The sequence below is a fragment of the Columba livia genome, chromosome 5, assembly GCF_036013475.1.
Source record: "Columba livia isolate bColLiv1 breed racing homer chromosome 5, bColLiv1.pat.W.v2, whole genome shotgun sequence".
NCBI lineage: Eukaryota > Metazoa > Chordata > Aves > Columbiformes > Columbidae > Columba > Columba livia.
In genome coordinates, this window is record NC_088606.1 from 57,975,143 (window position 1) to 57,987,848 (window position 12,706).

At 41.8% G+C, this 12,706-nt stretch overlaps 1 protein-coding gene across 3 annotated transcripts in view; it reads left to right on the plus strand.

The window, feature by feature from the left end:
• Window positions 1-5,490: 5,490 nt before the first annotated feature.
• AMPD3 (adenosine monophosphate deaminase 3) overlaps window positions 5,491-12,706 on the plus strand; it is a 32,762-nt gene continuing 25,546 nt past the window's right edge. The window contains exons 1-3 of one of the 3 annotated variants that reach the window (XM_065066192.1): window positions 5,491-5,508; window positions 10,010-10,235; window positions 12,115-12,310. In XM_065066192.1, coding sequence (XP_064922264.1) covers window positions 10,015-10,235; window positions 12,115-12,310 — 417 coding nt within the window. In that variant the 5' untranslated portion in view covers window positions 5,491-5,508; window positions 10,010-10,014. Of the gene's footprint in view, window positions 5,509-6,533; window positions 6,763-7,071; window positions 7,275-10,009; window positions 10,236-12,114; window positions 12,311-12,706 lie in introns of those variants that run through there. The other 2 variants (XM_065066194.1, XM_065066193.1) reach the window with 2 other exon arrangements.

Here is a 12,706-nt window from a genome sequence, read left to right on the forward strand (position 1 = left end):
AACCAATACCCACACACGCGCGTGCACACATACACAAACCAAACAAAACAAAACCCCAAACAAACAAAACAGAAAACCCAAACAACAAACAAAACCCACCAAAACCCCAACAAACCAACCAAACAAAAAAACTCAAACCACACGCAGACACACACACACACTAACTTATCAGGGGCACTAAGTCAAAAAGGAAAGGTATGTAAGAGTTTCAGGATCAAAAATTACTGTAGAGAGAAGCATCAAGCACAGAAGCCCCAACAGCATCTACCACTCCATGAAAGTATCTCAAGTGGACACCACCTGCACATGAGAGGACAAGGGAACAGAAAGAGGCCACACCATCTCTGGGATCTCTCGTAATATCTGCTAGAAATAGAGTATGGAGCTTCGAGGCTCTTTTGTCTAGCCCTGATGGTACTTAAGTGACTTGGAAATCTACCTTTGCACACAGACATTGGAATCAGGTCCTCTGATTGTGGCAGCAGCTGAAATATAAAGCTTAAAATACACAGAACTTTATTTCCCTTTGTCCGTATTGGATTAAGTTCACTCTGTGCAGTAACTATGAATCAGTAAAGTCTTTCTTAGAACCTCAGAAAAGGGCACAAATGTGACTTAAGTATGTCTTTTTCTTTTCTTCCTTTCCCCTTTCCCCTTCCCCCTCTTCCCTTCCCTTTCCTTCCCTTCCCTTTCCTTTCCTTTCCTTTCCTTTCCTTTCCTTTCCTTTCCTTTCCTTTCCTTTCCTTTCCTTTCCTTTCCTTTCCTTTCCTTTCCTTTCCTTTCCTTTCCTTTCCTTTCCTTTCCTTTCCTTTCCTTTCCCCTTTCCTTTCCTTTCCCCTTTCCTTTTTCCTCTCCTCTCCTCTCCTCTCCTCTCCTCTCCTCTCCTTTTTTCTCATTTTTCTTTTTCTTCTTCCTTTCTTTCTTTCAGAGTTTCCTCCAGGTTAAGTAGAAGATGGGAGTTTCATGAAAAGTGAAAAGTATCACAACAGCAAACAGGTCATCAAGTCACTTTGGAACCAGAGGGAGATGTATCTCAAATAATGCTAACACCGCTTTTCCCTCCTTTTAATTTATACACACTAACGGCACAGATAGAGAAGTCTCCGACAGAAATGAACGGTTATGTAAGGTGAAATCTGCGTTCCTTGCGTAACTGCTGTTTACGTAAGGCCGGCGCGGGCAGAGGCCGCGGGGAGGGCGGGAGCTGCCGGCAGGTCCGGCGCAGCCGCTGGAGCCGCAGAGCCCGCCCGGGGCCCTGCCCGCCGGGCACGGAGCACAGCGCAGCGCCGGGCGCGTCCCGGGGCGCGGTGGCCGCAGGTGGAGCTGGCCCTGCCGGAGAACCGCCGCTGAGTAATAAAAGATGTTATTTTCCCACTGTCCATAGAGTAGGAAAAAAAAGATGGAAAATGCCACAAGCTGTAGGTTCTCATACCTAATATTTCAGCTGAGCTTTATGGAAAGAAGACAGGGACTTTCTAAGTCATTTTGAATATAAGCATAGGCCTAGGTATGTTTTTATTTACTCAAGCAAGTTGCACAAAAATAATAAAGCAATCCCCTCCAGGTAAAAGTTTAAGTTTCTACATGGAAATAAGAACACTTTGGGTTGGATTTCTTGTCAAATATGCCGGTTAGTGCTACACAAGCAGTACAGAGAAGGTTTATTTGGGCTGCAAATGGCCACTAAGAATCCCCACGTACAACTCCCGGCTTCGGAGGTTGCAGAGTTTCACTCACACTTGTAAAAGGAGAGACTTGAAAAACACACTTGTGAAACAAAGAGAAGCCAGCGATATTCTGGGGACACGGAAGGCTATAGAACATTTGTGTAAGGTTACTTCTAAACCATATCTTGCAGTTCCCAGTTTCTGGGCATGGTTACATGCTTCACCTGCATCATGCAGATATCTGTTATTTGGGAATGAGACTTCTGACTTGAAGGCCAAATAACCCAGATGCAAACCCTTGTGACAGATAATCACAAAAACCTTAATGGTAATCTAAAAGTAATACAAATACAGAGCTGAAGATCACCTAACGGAACTACTTGCATTTCCACTGCAAACATATGTAAAACAATTTAAAACATACAGTTTAGATTCCATTGCTGATTTTTGCAGAAATAAAATAATTCAGAATTCTATTTATTTCAGAAGTTTCCCAAATAGACCACAGAATTCCTCTCTGTGAACTGTAATTACAGTTTCATTATTTATCCTGTACTGGCAGTGTCTAATTTATTAGCCTTTTGCTTGCTGAATATTTTATTTTATGTGCATTCTGAGTGAAGAAAGTTCCTCTTAAAACACAGCTGAGAAAAACCTCGGAGTAGTGGTTAAAAAGTATTTCATGTGCATATCATGTAACAGATGTGAAATGTAACTTTCAGAAAATTCTCCTTTTTATAGATCAGATTAAAGGTCTTTTAGCTCCACATACAGGCTTGTCTAATACAGTCAGATCTCTCCTTCTCAGAACAGCTCCAGAATTTCAGATAAATCATGTATAATGTCAGAGCAAGGCAGTCTTCCACCAAAGGCAAATACTTGCAAAGTCCAAGGTAAGTAGGTTTGAGACAAACTGGTTTTAAACTAGCATCTTTACATGGCTGTTCTAATCAAAGGCAGGCAGTTAGTAGATGCCAGCAAAGAATTTGCCAACTGGCTAGAAAGAAAGCTTCACAAATATCCAAATGACAGCCTGCAATTCCAAACACACCAAAGAGTCCCATCTTGCTTGTAAACCTTTCTTGTGCAACAAAGTAATACAGTATATTCCATTTATAAGCTCATGGAAAACTTCAGTTATGTTATTTCAGACTCAGATCATTAGGACTGTACAGATTCTTTCCTAGGTTATTTTTAAAGCAGTGACTGAACAGTCACATCCTTTTGTAATTTCTATAGTTCCCACTTCCATTTCAGTTTTTCAACAATCAGATTTATATTTGCATACTATATATATTTTATTTTGTAATAATATAGTACAGGACTATTATACTCACACATATCCTTTCAGAAAGAAGAATGTCATGTGACTGAAAAAATTCCAAACCCACTATCAGCTCTGATATCAGTGCAAGTCTTTTTCAAAACATTTTGCATTTTATATAAGCATAGTTGTATCTTGTGTGTACATATTCCGAACACCACAGCTATCCAAGATGGAGTCTAGAAAAAAATTGCCTACCCAACATTTCTCCTCCTTGTTGCCCTCTTGCATATTTTCTGGAATGGCCTTGAGCAGACTCAAAAACATAGAATATTTGCTGCTTATATTTAGAGTAGGAACCAAACTTATAGATTTACAAATTCTAGTTTAACCCAATGCTGAGAAAGACCCTATTATCTCTATCCGGACTTCTTAACTGGGTCTAATTCAAATACAGGAGTGAATACTCATATATCAAATTAATTTCAACAAGAGTTTGAAAAGCAGTGGGTAAGAAAAAGGATGCTTTTTCATTTGCTGACTTTCTAAAACAGACAGATGTGATTTGCTTTGTATCATTTCGATTACTCTGTGGAATAATTTTCTCCCTTTTTCAATGATTACAATGTTCATCTATTGTTTTGTTTAAAAAGTTGAGTCATTCCTCCTTCTAGTAGACAGTATTTGATAATACAATTCAATTACATTTCACATTTGGCACAAAACTCCCCTCCAGCTTTTGGAGATCATATTATTTAACCATGTTTTTTTTTTGCTGTTGAAATAGCAGTTACTCTTCAGTAAGTAAATGCATGTATGCCAAGCATGTTATTAACTGAACTGATTGAAGATCAGAAAAGCGAATACTAGGTCTAATATTGCCTGGATGCCACCAATGGGTATATTATAGATAGAAATATTTCATTTGATCCATTAGTTGTTTTCTTGTTATCAATATCACAGTCAGAAATATGAATCTACTAGAAAGATATCAAAATGCATTAGCTTTTAAGGCGCTGTTCAAATGAAAGCAGTACATTATAACAACTGAAACAATTTCAAGTGAGAATGAGAGACCATTTCCTAATTTTGATTATTTTGTATTCCAGCTTTAATAATGCCTCAGACAAGATTCTTCTGTTTCTAAAAATAAGTATTAATAATGCAGATGTGTATTTAGGGTTTTCTTTATTTTATTCCATTCCTCAATAGATGTTGACATGCAAGCAAATCTTTAAAACTTTTATTGTATTTCCCTTTGTTAAAGTAGACTGACTGTGAAAGAGCAGTCCAAATACCATATACACTGCAATAATCATGAGTTTACTACTGTCACCAAAAGAATAATGTCTAAAGAACATTTAAAACAACTTTGGAGACACTTGCACTACTTTCAATACAGTGTATAATAGTATAACTGACTCACAAACTGGACTGGCAGAAAGAGTCCTTCATGGGCCAGATGGCAAGTGTTTAACCAGGTCTTGACTGACACCACTGGGGTGTTCCAAGTCTGGATGCAAAGTTTAATGCTTTATGTCTTGCAGGTGCTAATGGAAGCATACAACAACATATACTGTTCAAAATACACTATTTCATTTTTGTCAGCTTAGTGTTACTTCAATTTTCCAAAGACAGATGTGAATTGTTCATTGTAAGAAGAGAAATGGGATATAAAACTGGACCCACTAGTCAGATGCAGGTTCTGAACACAGTTCGTAAAGTAAATGATCATAGTAATTGCTTCTGCAAAATTTGAAAGGACTCCCGAGTATTTTCTTGTTAATTTATCACCATTAACTGAGTCTTACAATCCATCCTGACATTGCCATAGAACTTGCAATGGTATTTCCCTAGTGCTTCAATTACTATAGACACATTTACTAAGTCACGATCTGTTTGCCTTTAAAGGTTTCCAACTTGTTACAAAAGGAAAGCTCATTTAAATAGTCATGGTCAGCTAGAACAAGTGTCTTATGTTCTTACGGATTTGTATATCAGAGCATCTAGAAGCTTTTTCCTTGTTAAGGCATTTTTAAAGTCTCCCTTTTGCATCAATTCTCTTCCAAGCTCTTGCATCCCATAGTCTAAATCAAGTGTGGAGGCAAGACTCATTTGCCTAGCTGAGAAAAGGAATCCAAGAAGCCACAGGATACCCGAGTCCAGCAGCGCAGGGCACAGTTATGATTAGAGGGCCACTAAGGAGCCCAAACCGCCAGGAAAACTTCATGATGGGAAGCAGACAAGTTTGGGCAAGTTCAGGCAGGTGGTTGGGAGAAGGAATGGGAAACAGGAGAAATGAAGCACAACTAACAGATCAGCAATCAACGGGTGTACTGAATGGCCACAGCAACAGGTGTGTGTGCTTTACTCATATATCACTTGGGCAGGGCAGCTGTGAGTCAGACTCACAGACACTTACAGTGTGCAGTTTTCCTGGGTGGCAGATGGCTTGTCTGGGTGTAGCCTGGCAGCAGGTGATGAAGACATTCAGAGTTACTGTGGAAGAAAGATGCACATACAGCATAAGCCTTTTGCCAAGCTAAGAAACAATGACTACTTTTGTTAGTGTGTTTGGTATGTCTTTTTCTTTTCCTTTCTTTTCCTTTTAATGATTTTGAATGACTGACATTTTCAAATGCTTTGGATTGGTACATGTGTCATAAAACAGCTGTGGCCAAGATTCTTAGCTTTTTTATGAGCGTATGAAGGTGATTGCATTGATACTAGTGTAAAAGTCAGACACTGCAAGCTTTTGCAACTCTTCTTTACAACTCAAACTTTATATGGTTAACTACTTTCTTTTCACTTCAATTTCTTCACCAACTGTGTAAAGTAATTTCTGAAGCTAAAAACCCCTGAGGTTCACGGATGGCACATTTCTTCATTTACGAAGATGGGAGGACATAGTGGGGACAGCACACTTGCCACAGAACTACCCAATCCCTCGCGTGTTTCTGGAGATCCACCTTTACCTTGTTTGTCTTTTTACAGAAAGGAACTTGTTCCTCAGTTGCTACATTCCCTGTGCTTTGCTACACTGCAGAGGTACTTTTTTATTTAAATGTCTTTAGATTAGACTTCAAGTATTGTTACCCGAAGTTACCATAAACACCCCTAAACCTTTTAGCTTCAGGGCTTGGAATCTCTCGAAGTTTTACATATTAAGATCCTCATTCCTGCTGAGTCATGCTCGGTTTGACCTTCACTTATTTGTCTTGGTTTCTTTACCCGAGAAGTTTACTTTATTGTTTGTATATATATACGAGTATCTGAACCGTGTCGCTACGCTGAAGGACGGACGTTGTTGAAAACTTTCAACAGGGATCCATCGACAGCAAACTTACTTATAGGGTGTGATCTTCGCACCAGCCTCACGACGCTCTGGTGTCGAACCGAAGTTTTCTCTGTGACAGCACTTTCCGAGGAGGAGTTTTGAAACAGGCGCTTGCCAAGGCGGCACTCACGGGGCGCCCCGCGGCTGAGGCGAGCTCAGACGGGCTGAGGTGGGCCGGGGCCGGGCCGAGGCGGCACGCCCCGGGGCGCTCCCTCCCTCCCGCGCCGGCGAGGAGACATGTGACAGCGCGACTTCTGTCTCGGAGCCGCCGTAAGGGACAGGGCCGCCGCGGCGAGGGGTAGGAAGGCTTCTCTCGGATCCTCCGGCTCCCACTGAGGCCACAGCCCCGCGTGGGAGGTGCCGCCCCTGCCCCCGCCACTCCCGTCGCCGCAGGTGCAGCCGCGGTTCGCGCGGTGCCGGACAGTGCCCGGAGCGGCCGCCTCCTCCCGAGCCGAGCAGCCCCCGCCGCCCCGCGCGGGACTCTCCTCACACAGGTACGGACAGAGTGCGCGCCCCTCCTCGTCCCGCCCCGCCAGGGCGACCGTTAACGGCCCCCGCGCCGCTCGCGCCAGGGCTGGGCGGGGCAGCGCAACCCCTCCGACCCGCCGGACGCCGCTGGCGCCTCGCCCGGCAGGAGCCTGCGCCCGCCGCCCCCGCGCCCTCCTTCCGCCAGTGCCCGGCTCCACCTGCTGCGGAGCCGCCCCGGGCCGCGATGCTGCCGCCCAGGAGGCAGCTGGCCGCTCCGGTGGGGCCGGGGGCGCGGCGAGCGGGCTTCTCCGCCCGGGGGCCGCTGCGGCCATAAAGGGCCGGGGAAGGGGCGGCGCGGCACTGCGGTAGCGGGGCGGCCGGCTGTCGGCTGAATGCGGCAGAGGGGAGCGGCGGCATCTGGCGGGAGCAGCTCCTCCCTCTGCCGCCGCCTCATCCGCCGCCGGCTTCTGACAGTGTTTCCAGCCGGCGGGTGGCGGGGCCCGGCCCTGCCCCAGCATGGCTTTCCCCGGGGCGCTAGGTAAGTCGAGGGGCAGGAGGCAGCGCCGAGCCGGGCTGGTCCGGGGTGCTGGTGACCTTGGCTGCCGCCCCGGCGGGGACGGGCTCTGGGCGGCCGTGTCCGGGGCTCCTGCGGCGGGAGCTCCCGCGGCCGGGCCCCGCCCCACCTGCTCCGGCAGCGGGATGCGGCTCCGGGGGTGACAGCTGACCGGCCGGCGGCTTGGGAAGCGGCGGTTCTGGTTGTTTTCATGGTGTGTGCTCATTACCTATGCAAGCCTATTGAATTCCTAATCAATAAGTGTTTTTAAAATAATCATTCCATCATTTTTTATGCAGCATGTTTCAAGAGAATTTTTTTTTCTCTCCCTACAAAGGTGCAGAACTAAAGAGCAATCAAAGCAACCTTTCTGTGAGAGATATATATTTAAGAAAGGAGCATTTGCTGGTTGCTGGATGGCATTCATACCCCCCCCCATCCCATTAAGATGTCTAGTTGTCGCTCTCTCACTTGCTCACCTTGGGTAAAAGACAGCACTTCTGTAGAAGGCTACTGGACACGAGATCCTCATCCCACAGCTTACCTGAGTATTGCATGAAGTGTCTCATGACTGGTTTAGGTTTATTAAACCCATTTCAGTGACATAAGCTAGCAGTGATGCGGGTGAACCTACCTTCAAAGTGTTTTGTGCCTTAGTCTCTCATTTGCTTGGGTGGACAACATGAGATCAGGTTCTGTAAGAAAGAAAAAAACCCAACCTTTAGTTTGAGTATAGGATGCTTGTGTCCATACATTCTGACTCTTTACTATCTTATTGTAATGATTTAAAATACAGTATGGTTTCTCATGCAATGTATTTCTTACTGCACTTCTGTTTCTGATCACAATTCTCTAAGAAAAAGTTTGTTTATACTAGGAAAATGCTCAACCAATGATAAACAACCAATTGATTTTTTCCTGTCCAAGTCTGCCAGTACTGAAGGTATTTTAATTGCTGATTTTGCAGCAGAAGAAACGTTGTTATTCCACATTTTACTGTTACTGCTAGCGCTCTTAATGTGGTTGAGTAACTATAAAGGCCTGTCTGAAGTGGCCCAAAAACCCCATGTCGCTGGCGACTGTGTTCATGGAGATTAGTGGAAAGGCTCTCATGACCTCACTGAGGTTTGAAACTGAGAAACCAAACCTAAGTTTGGATGCTACTAAGACATCATAGTGCATTGTTATAGAATCATTCAGTTAAATGTGTATGTATTTTTATGCATGTTATATAGTTGCGCATGATTTTGTAAAGACCTAATACTAATTGCAAAACAAATACTCTCCAAGTAGAAAAACTGCATATTCAGATCCACAGTTCTTTAAAACCAGTGTCATTTTTTCACAGGGCTGTGAATTGGTTCTTACAAAATAATGTAGATGATCACTAAATTGCCATGTTATGGTCCAATATATCTCTTGTTACCTTTCCATATTATATTTGCTTTTAGAATAAAACCAAAAGTGTTCTCAAAGCAACTGTGAAAACAGGTGGACATTTATTAGAATATTTTAGGCTGAAAACAACAGGATCACATATCAAAAGGATCACATATCAACACGTGAAACTTGCAGCATGCCTACAGAAATACTGTAATGGGGGCCCTGATAAGTTATGCCTTGAGTGATTAAAAACTGCCACGCTCTATGTTGTCTTTCAGCATATGTTGGTATTTAAATTAATACCATCTTATAAAATGTTTGCATTTTTATAACCAAAAAGGATTCTGAAATGCCAGTTTTGGACCTAGACTTCACATTCTGGCAGTGCTTGGATCTATTTGTTGTGACATGTTCATTGCTATTTTTAACTTATGTAATAAGAATTTAATCTTATTTCTTACAAACTCCATCATAGTGAAGGCATTCAAAAAGCTTTACAGTACATAATAAATAATGCTGGTCAGTAGCTTAGAAGCACTGTATTTTTTTTTCCCCTTCCAGAATGCTACCAGATATGTCAAAATTCACAGATGGTATTTTCAGTAGTGCTACTATAACAAAATGGAAATATTTGGTGATGAAAGGCTACTTAGATAGACATGCAAAATATAAAGCAGATTTTTTTGAAAAATAATATTTAGATGCCATAAAGTCCATATCCTATCTGCTTCCCACAAACAATTCAAAAGCAGTATATGAACTACTGGAAACAAATGAAAAAAAAAGTCACTGAGTTAACCACCCCATATTTGTTCCTGTTGTGCAACCATTTTACTTCACAGCAGCTCCATCACTTTCTTATTTGTGGAAAGGATGGGGTGAGTTAGAAATTTGCAACCTTCTAACTTGCTTGTGGTGCTAAAATTGGGTTGAAGTCACTGAGCAGGGAAGAAGGAAATCCATTCACTCAGTTGCTTACCAAGTTCAGTGCAAGTACATACAGCTAAGTATAGATTAAGTTGCAAATAATAGTCTGATTATGCAAATAAGTGGAATCTACTGGCAAATCTGCACATACATATCTTAGGAATTTTAATGAGTATACCAAGAAGTTCCTAATTCACAAACTGGCATGGCTTCTCAAGTAAAGATGCTCTGTGGACACCTGTGGTTCTTGTGTACTGCATAGTAGTATAAATTCTGCATAGCTCTTCTACTTTATTCTGCTTTTGCTCTAAGTTTTTAACGTCTACACGTGTACCATGAAAACATCCCAGTGTCTCACATACCTTTATTCTGCTTGTAGTTATAACTTTGCCAACTGTCTTCTTTATTAGCCGAGATGCCGAGACAGTTTCCGAAGCTGAACATCTCTGAGGTTGATGAGCATGTGCGACTCCTAGCAGAGAAAGTATTTGCTAAAGTCCTCCGAGAAGAAGACAGCAAAGATGCCTTGTCACTATTCACCGTGCCTGAAGACTGCCCTATTGGGCAGAAAGAGGCCAAGGAAAGGGAACTACAGAAGGAACTGGCAGAACAACAGTCTGTGGAAACAACTAAAAGGTTTGTTCTGTAGTTGCTTTCTTAAGTGGAAAATAGTTTTTAAATGAATTTGAGTTAATATTAAGATATCTGGCAAATAATATTCTTCCTCTTATTACTTCAGGAGAAAGGTCAACAGCAGGTACCAAGGGCACCTGTGTGATGTCCTCGGGGTGGGGATGAGCCCTAAGGGGGCTTGGATTGGTGAGGTTGTCTCAGCTGTGTTTCCAGCAATAGCACAGATATTGCATATGCAGGTTTAACAAACAGCATAACTGTGTGGAAGTGAACACAACCCTAAGACTCTTTAATGTAAAAAGAGTCAGAAAAAGAAACACATTCCTTGTCCCCCTTTATTCTAGTTTCATTCAGAGACGGAAAATTTTAACATAGAGAAAATGACTGGTATGATACTTCTTATGTCTCTGTAAAAATAGATGAAGGCAAAGACTTGACATTTAACAACAAGGGAGAAGGTGAAAAGTGGTATTGGCATAATGAGGTTATTCGTAGGTTTCCTTAACTCACAGAGATATAGTCTAACCACTGTCAGCCTTAAAAGTGTACATTTTGAGTTTTCTTAGAAAAAATACAGTCCACCTTTGGTTTACCCATGAATCTAGTTAAGCCAAACTTGATTTGGTTTTCTATTTTCTTCTGTGAGAGAGGTAGCCTTACCCTGATGTCAGGCTATTCCAGTATCTTAACTTCAGTGAACGGACTAGATTATTTCATAGAGTCATGTGAGCTCAGCAGCAGTCTGACACCAAATGGCTTGGATGTGCACAGGCTCTTCAAAAAGCAGTCAAACAAGGAAGCCTTTGAAAGTGGTAGCGAAACACATGTACTGGTTATCTGCAGACAATCAGTTGGGCAATGCTTGGCATCATATTTCTGGAACAGAAGGGAGAAGAGTCAACTTAGTTAAATTAAGGTATGACACACTGATGATACAGGCTGAGACTTTTGGTTTTGAATTGTGCAAGTGGGCTTCCCGGTTGCAATGTTCATAAACATAAACAAGCACAGAAAGGAAAACAAGATGTTTTCAAACAACTATTTGGTATGTCTTTCTTCCTGAACTAATAAGTTTCACTTTTAATTTGGGAAATTGCCTTATGGAAATATGTTTTGTCAAAGTGTACCTCAAGTTTTTACCAGTTTAACTGTGGGAAGTGGGATATTATGTTGTTTATAGTCCTGCCCTACAGGACCGAAGCGTACTTCAAGGACAGTTACATGAGTACAACTTCTGTTGTTTTCAGTTGCAGTTGATCCAATAATGCCTTTCAAGAATTTCATACTGATTTCAAAGGTGGCTGCAAGTACTTGAGAGGATGGGATTTGGTCATATATATATATATGAAATCCTGATGCATTTTCTTGTCTGACAACTAGATGAGTTTTTCTGCATGTTTTGGGAAGAATTGAAAGTGTGTGTAATAGCATCATAACTTAAAACAACTTACAATATGTACCATTCCCTTGTTTCTGTCTGATCCTTTGTGAATTCTGATGCTACCAGTCTCTAAGAATCAACTCCTACTAAAGTAAGCACAGTAATCGCATTTTCCTTCTGTACAGTGACTTGCTGAAACTGAATTTATAAGAAGTGAAACAAAACAAACCTTACTGCATCTTACAGTGATTGTAAATAAATTAAGGCATATTGTATCCCTGTGGAGGGTACGTGCAATTGTGTGTAGCATATATAATGTGAAATATAAAAAAAAAAAAAGCTAAAAGCACAAATATTTTGTGATCAACGTTTTTCCTGTGGTATAAGAGATTTAATTTGTAAAATTTCTTAGGGGGTGATTTCTTTGCTGTAATCAGTTTTCCAGTGCATTTAATGTTTTATACCATGGCTTATTTTATGCTTTATACCATGAATTTGTAGGAAGAAAAGTTTCAAGATGATTCGATCCCAGTCTTTGTCATTACAAATTCCATCTCAGGAATGGAAAGCACCATCAGCCAATCCTGTTATGTCTCCTGCAACGCCAGTTCTTCCAAGTGCTTTTGTGCCAGTCCAAGTGCCATATGATGTCCCAGAGTTTCAGAGAGTTTCAATTAGTGGGGACTACTGTGCAGGGGTAAGAAACCTTCACCCCACCCCGCTTTCTGTATCTGGTGGGGGGAAATCCCAAACCACAAGCAACTAATTATATATAAAGTGTGAAATACCTGTATATTATGGCTCTGCAACAAACCGTAAGTTGCTTTTTGAACACATTGATTTGTAAAACAGTTAAAGTCAAGGTTGGGTCATTTTATACTTTTTATCATAAAAAATAGATTGAATAGATAAAAACATAGTTAGGTGTTAAATTAATGGGTGATGCATGGTACGAGTATCTCTATCTTTTGCACATTGTGTTTAGATGCTGCTTCTGTCATTTGCTTCCTGAGGCCTTGGGTAAGATCCTTATGGTCAAGCTGCATACACTTGGATTTCTGGAAATTCAGTCTCATTGCTACTGGTGTGGATT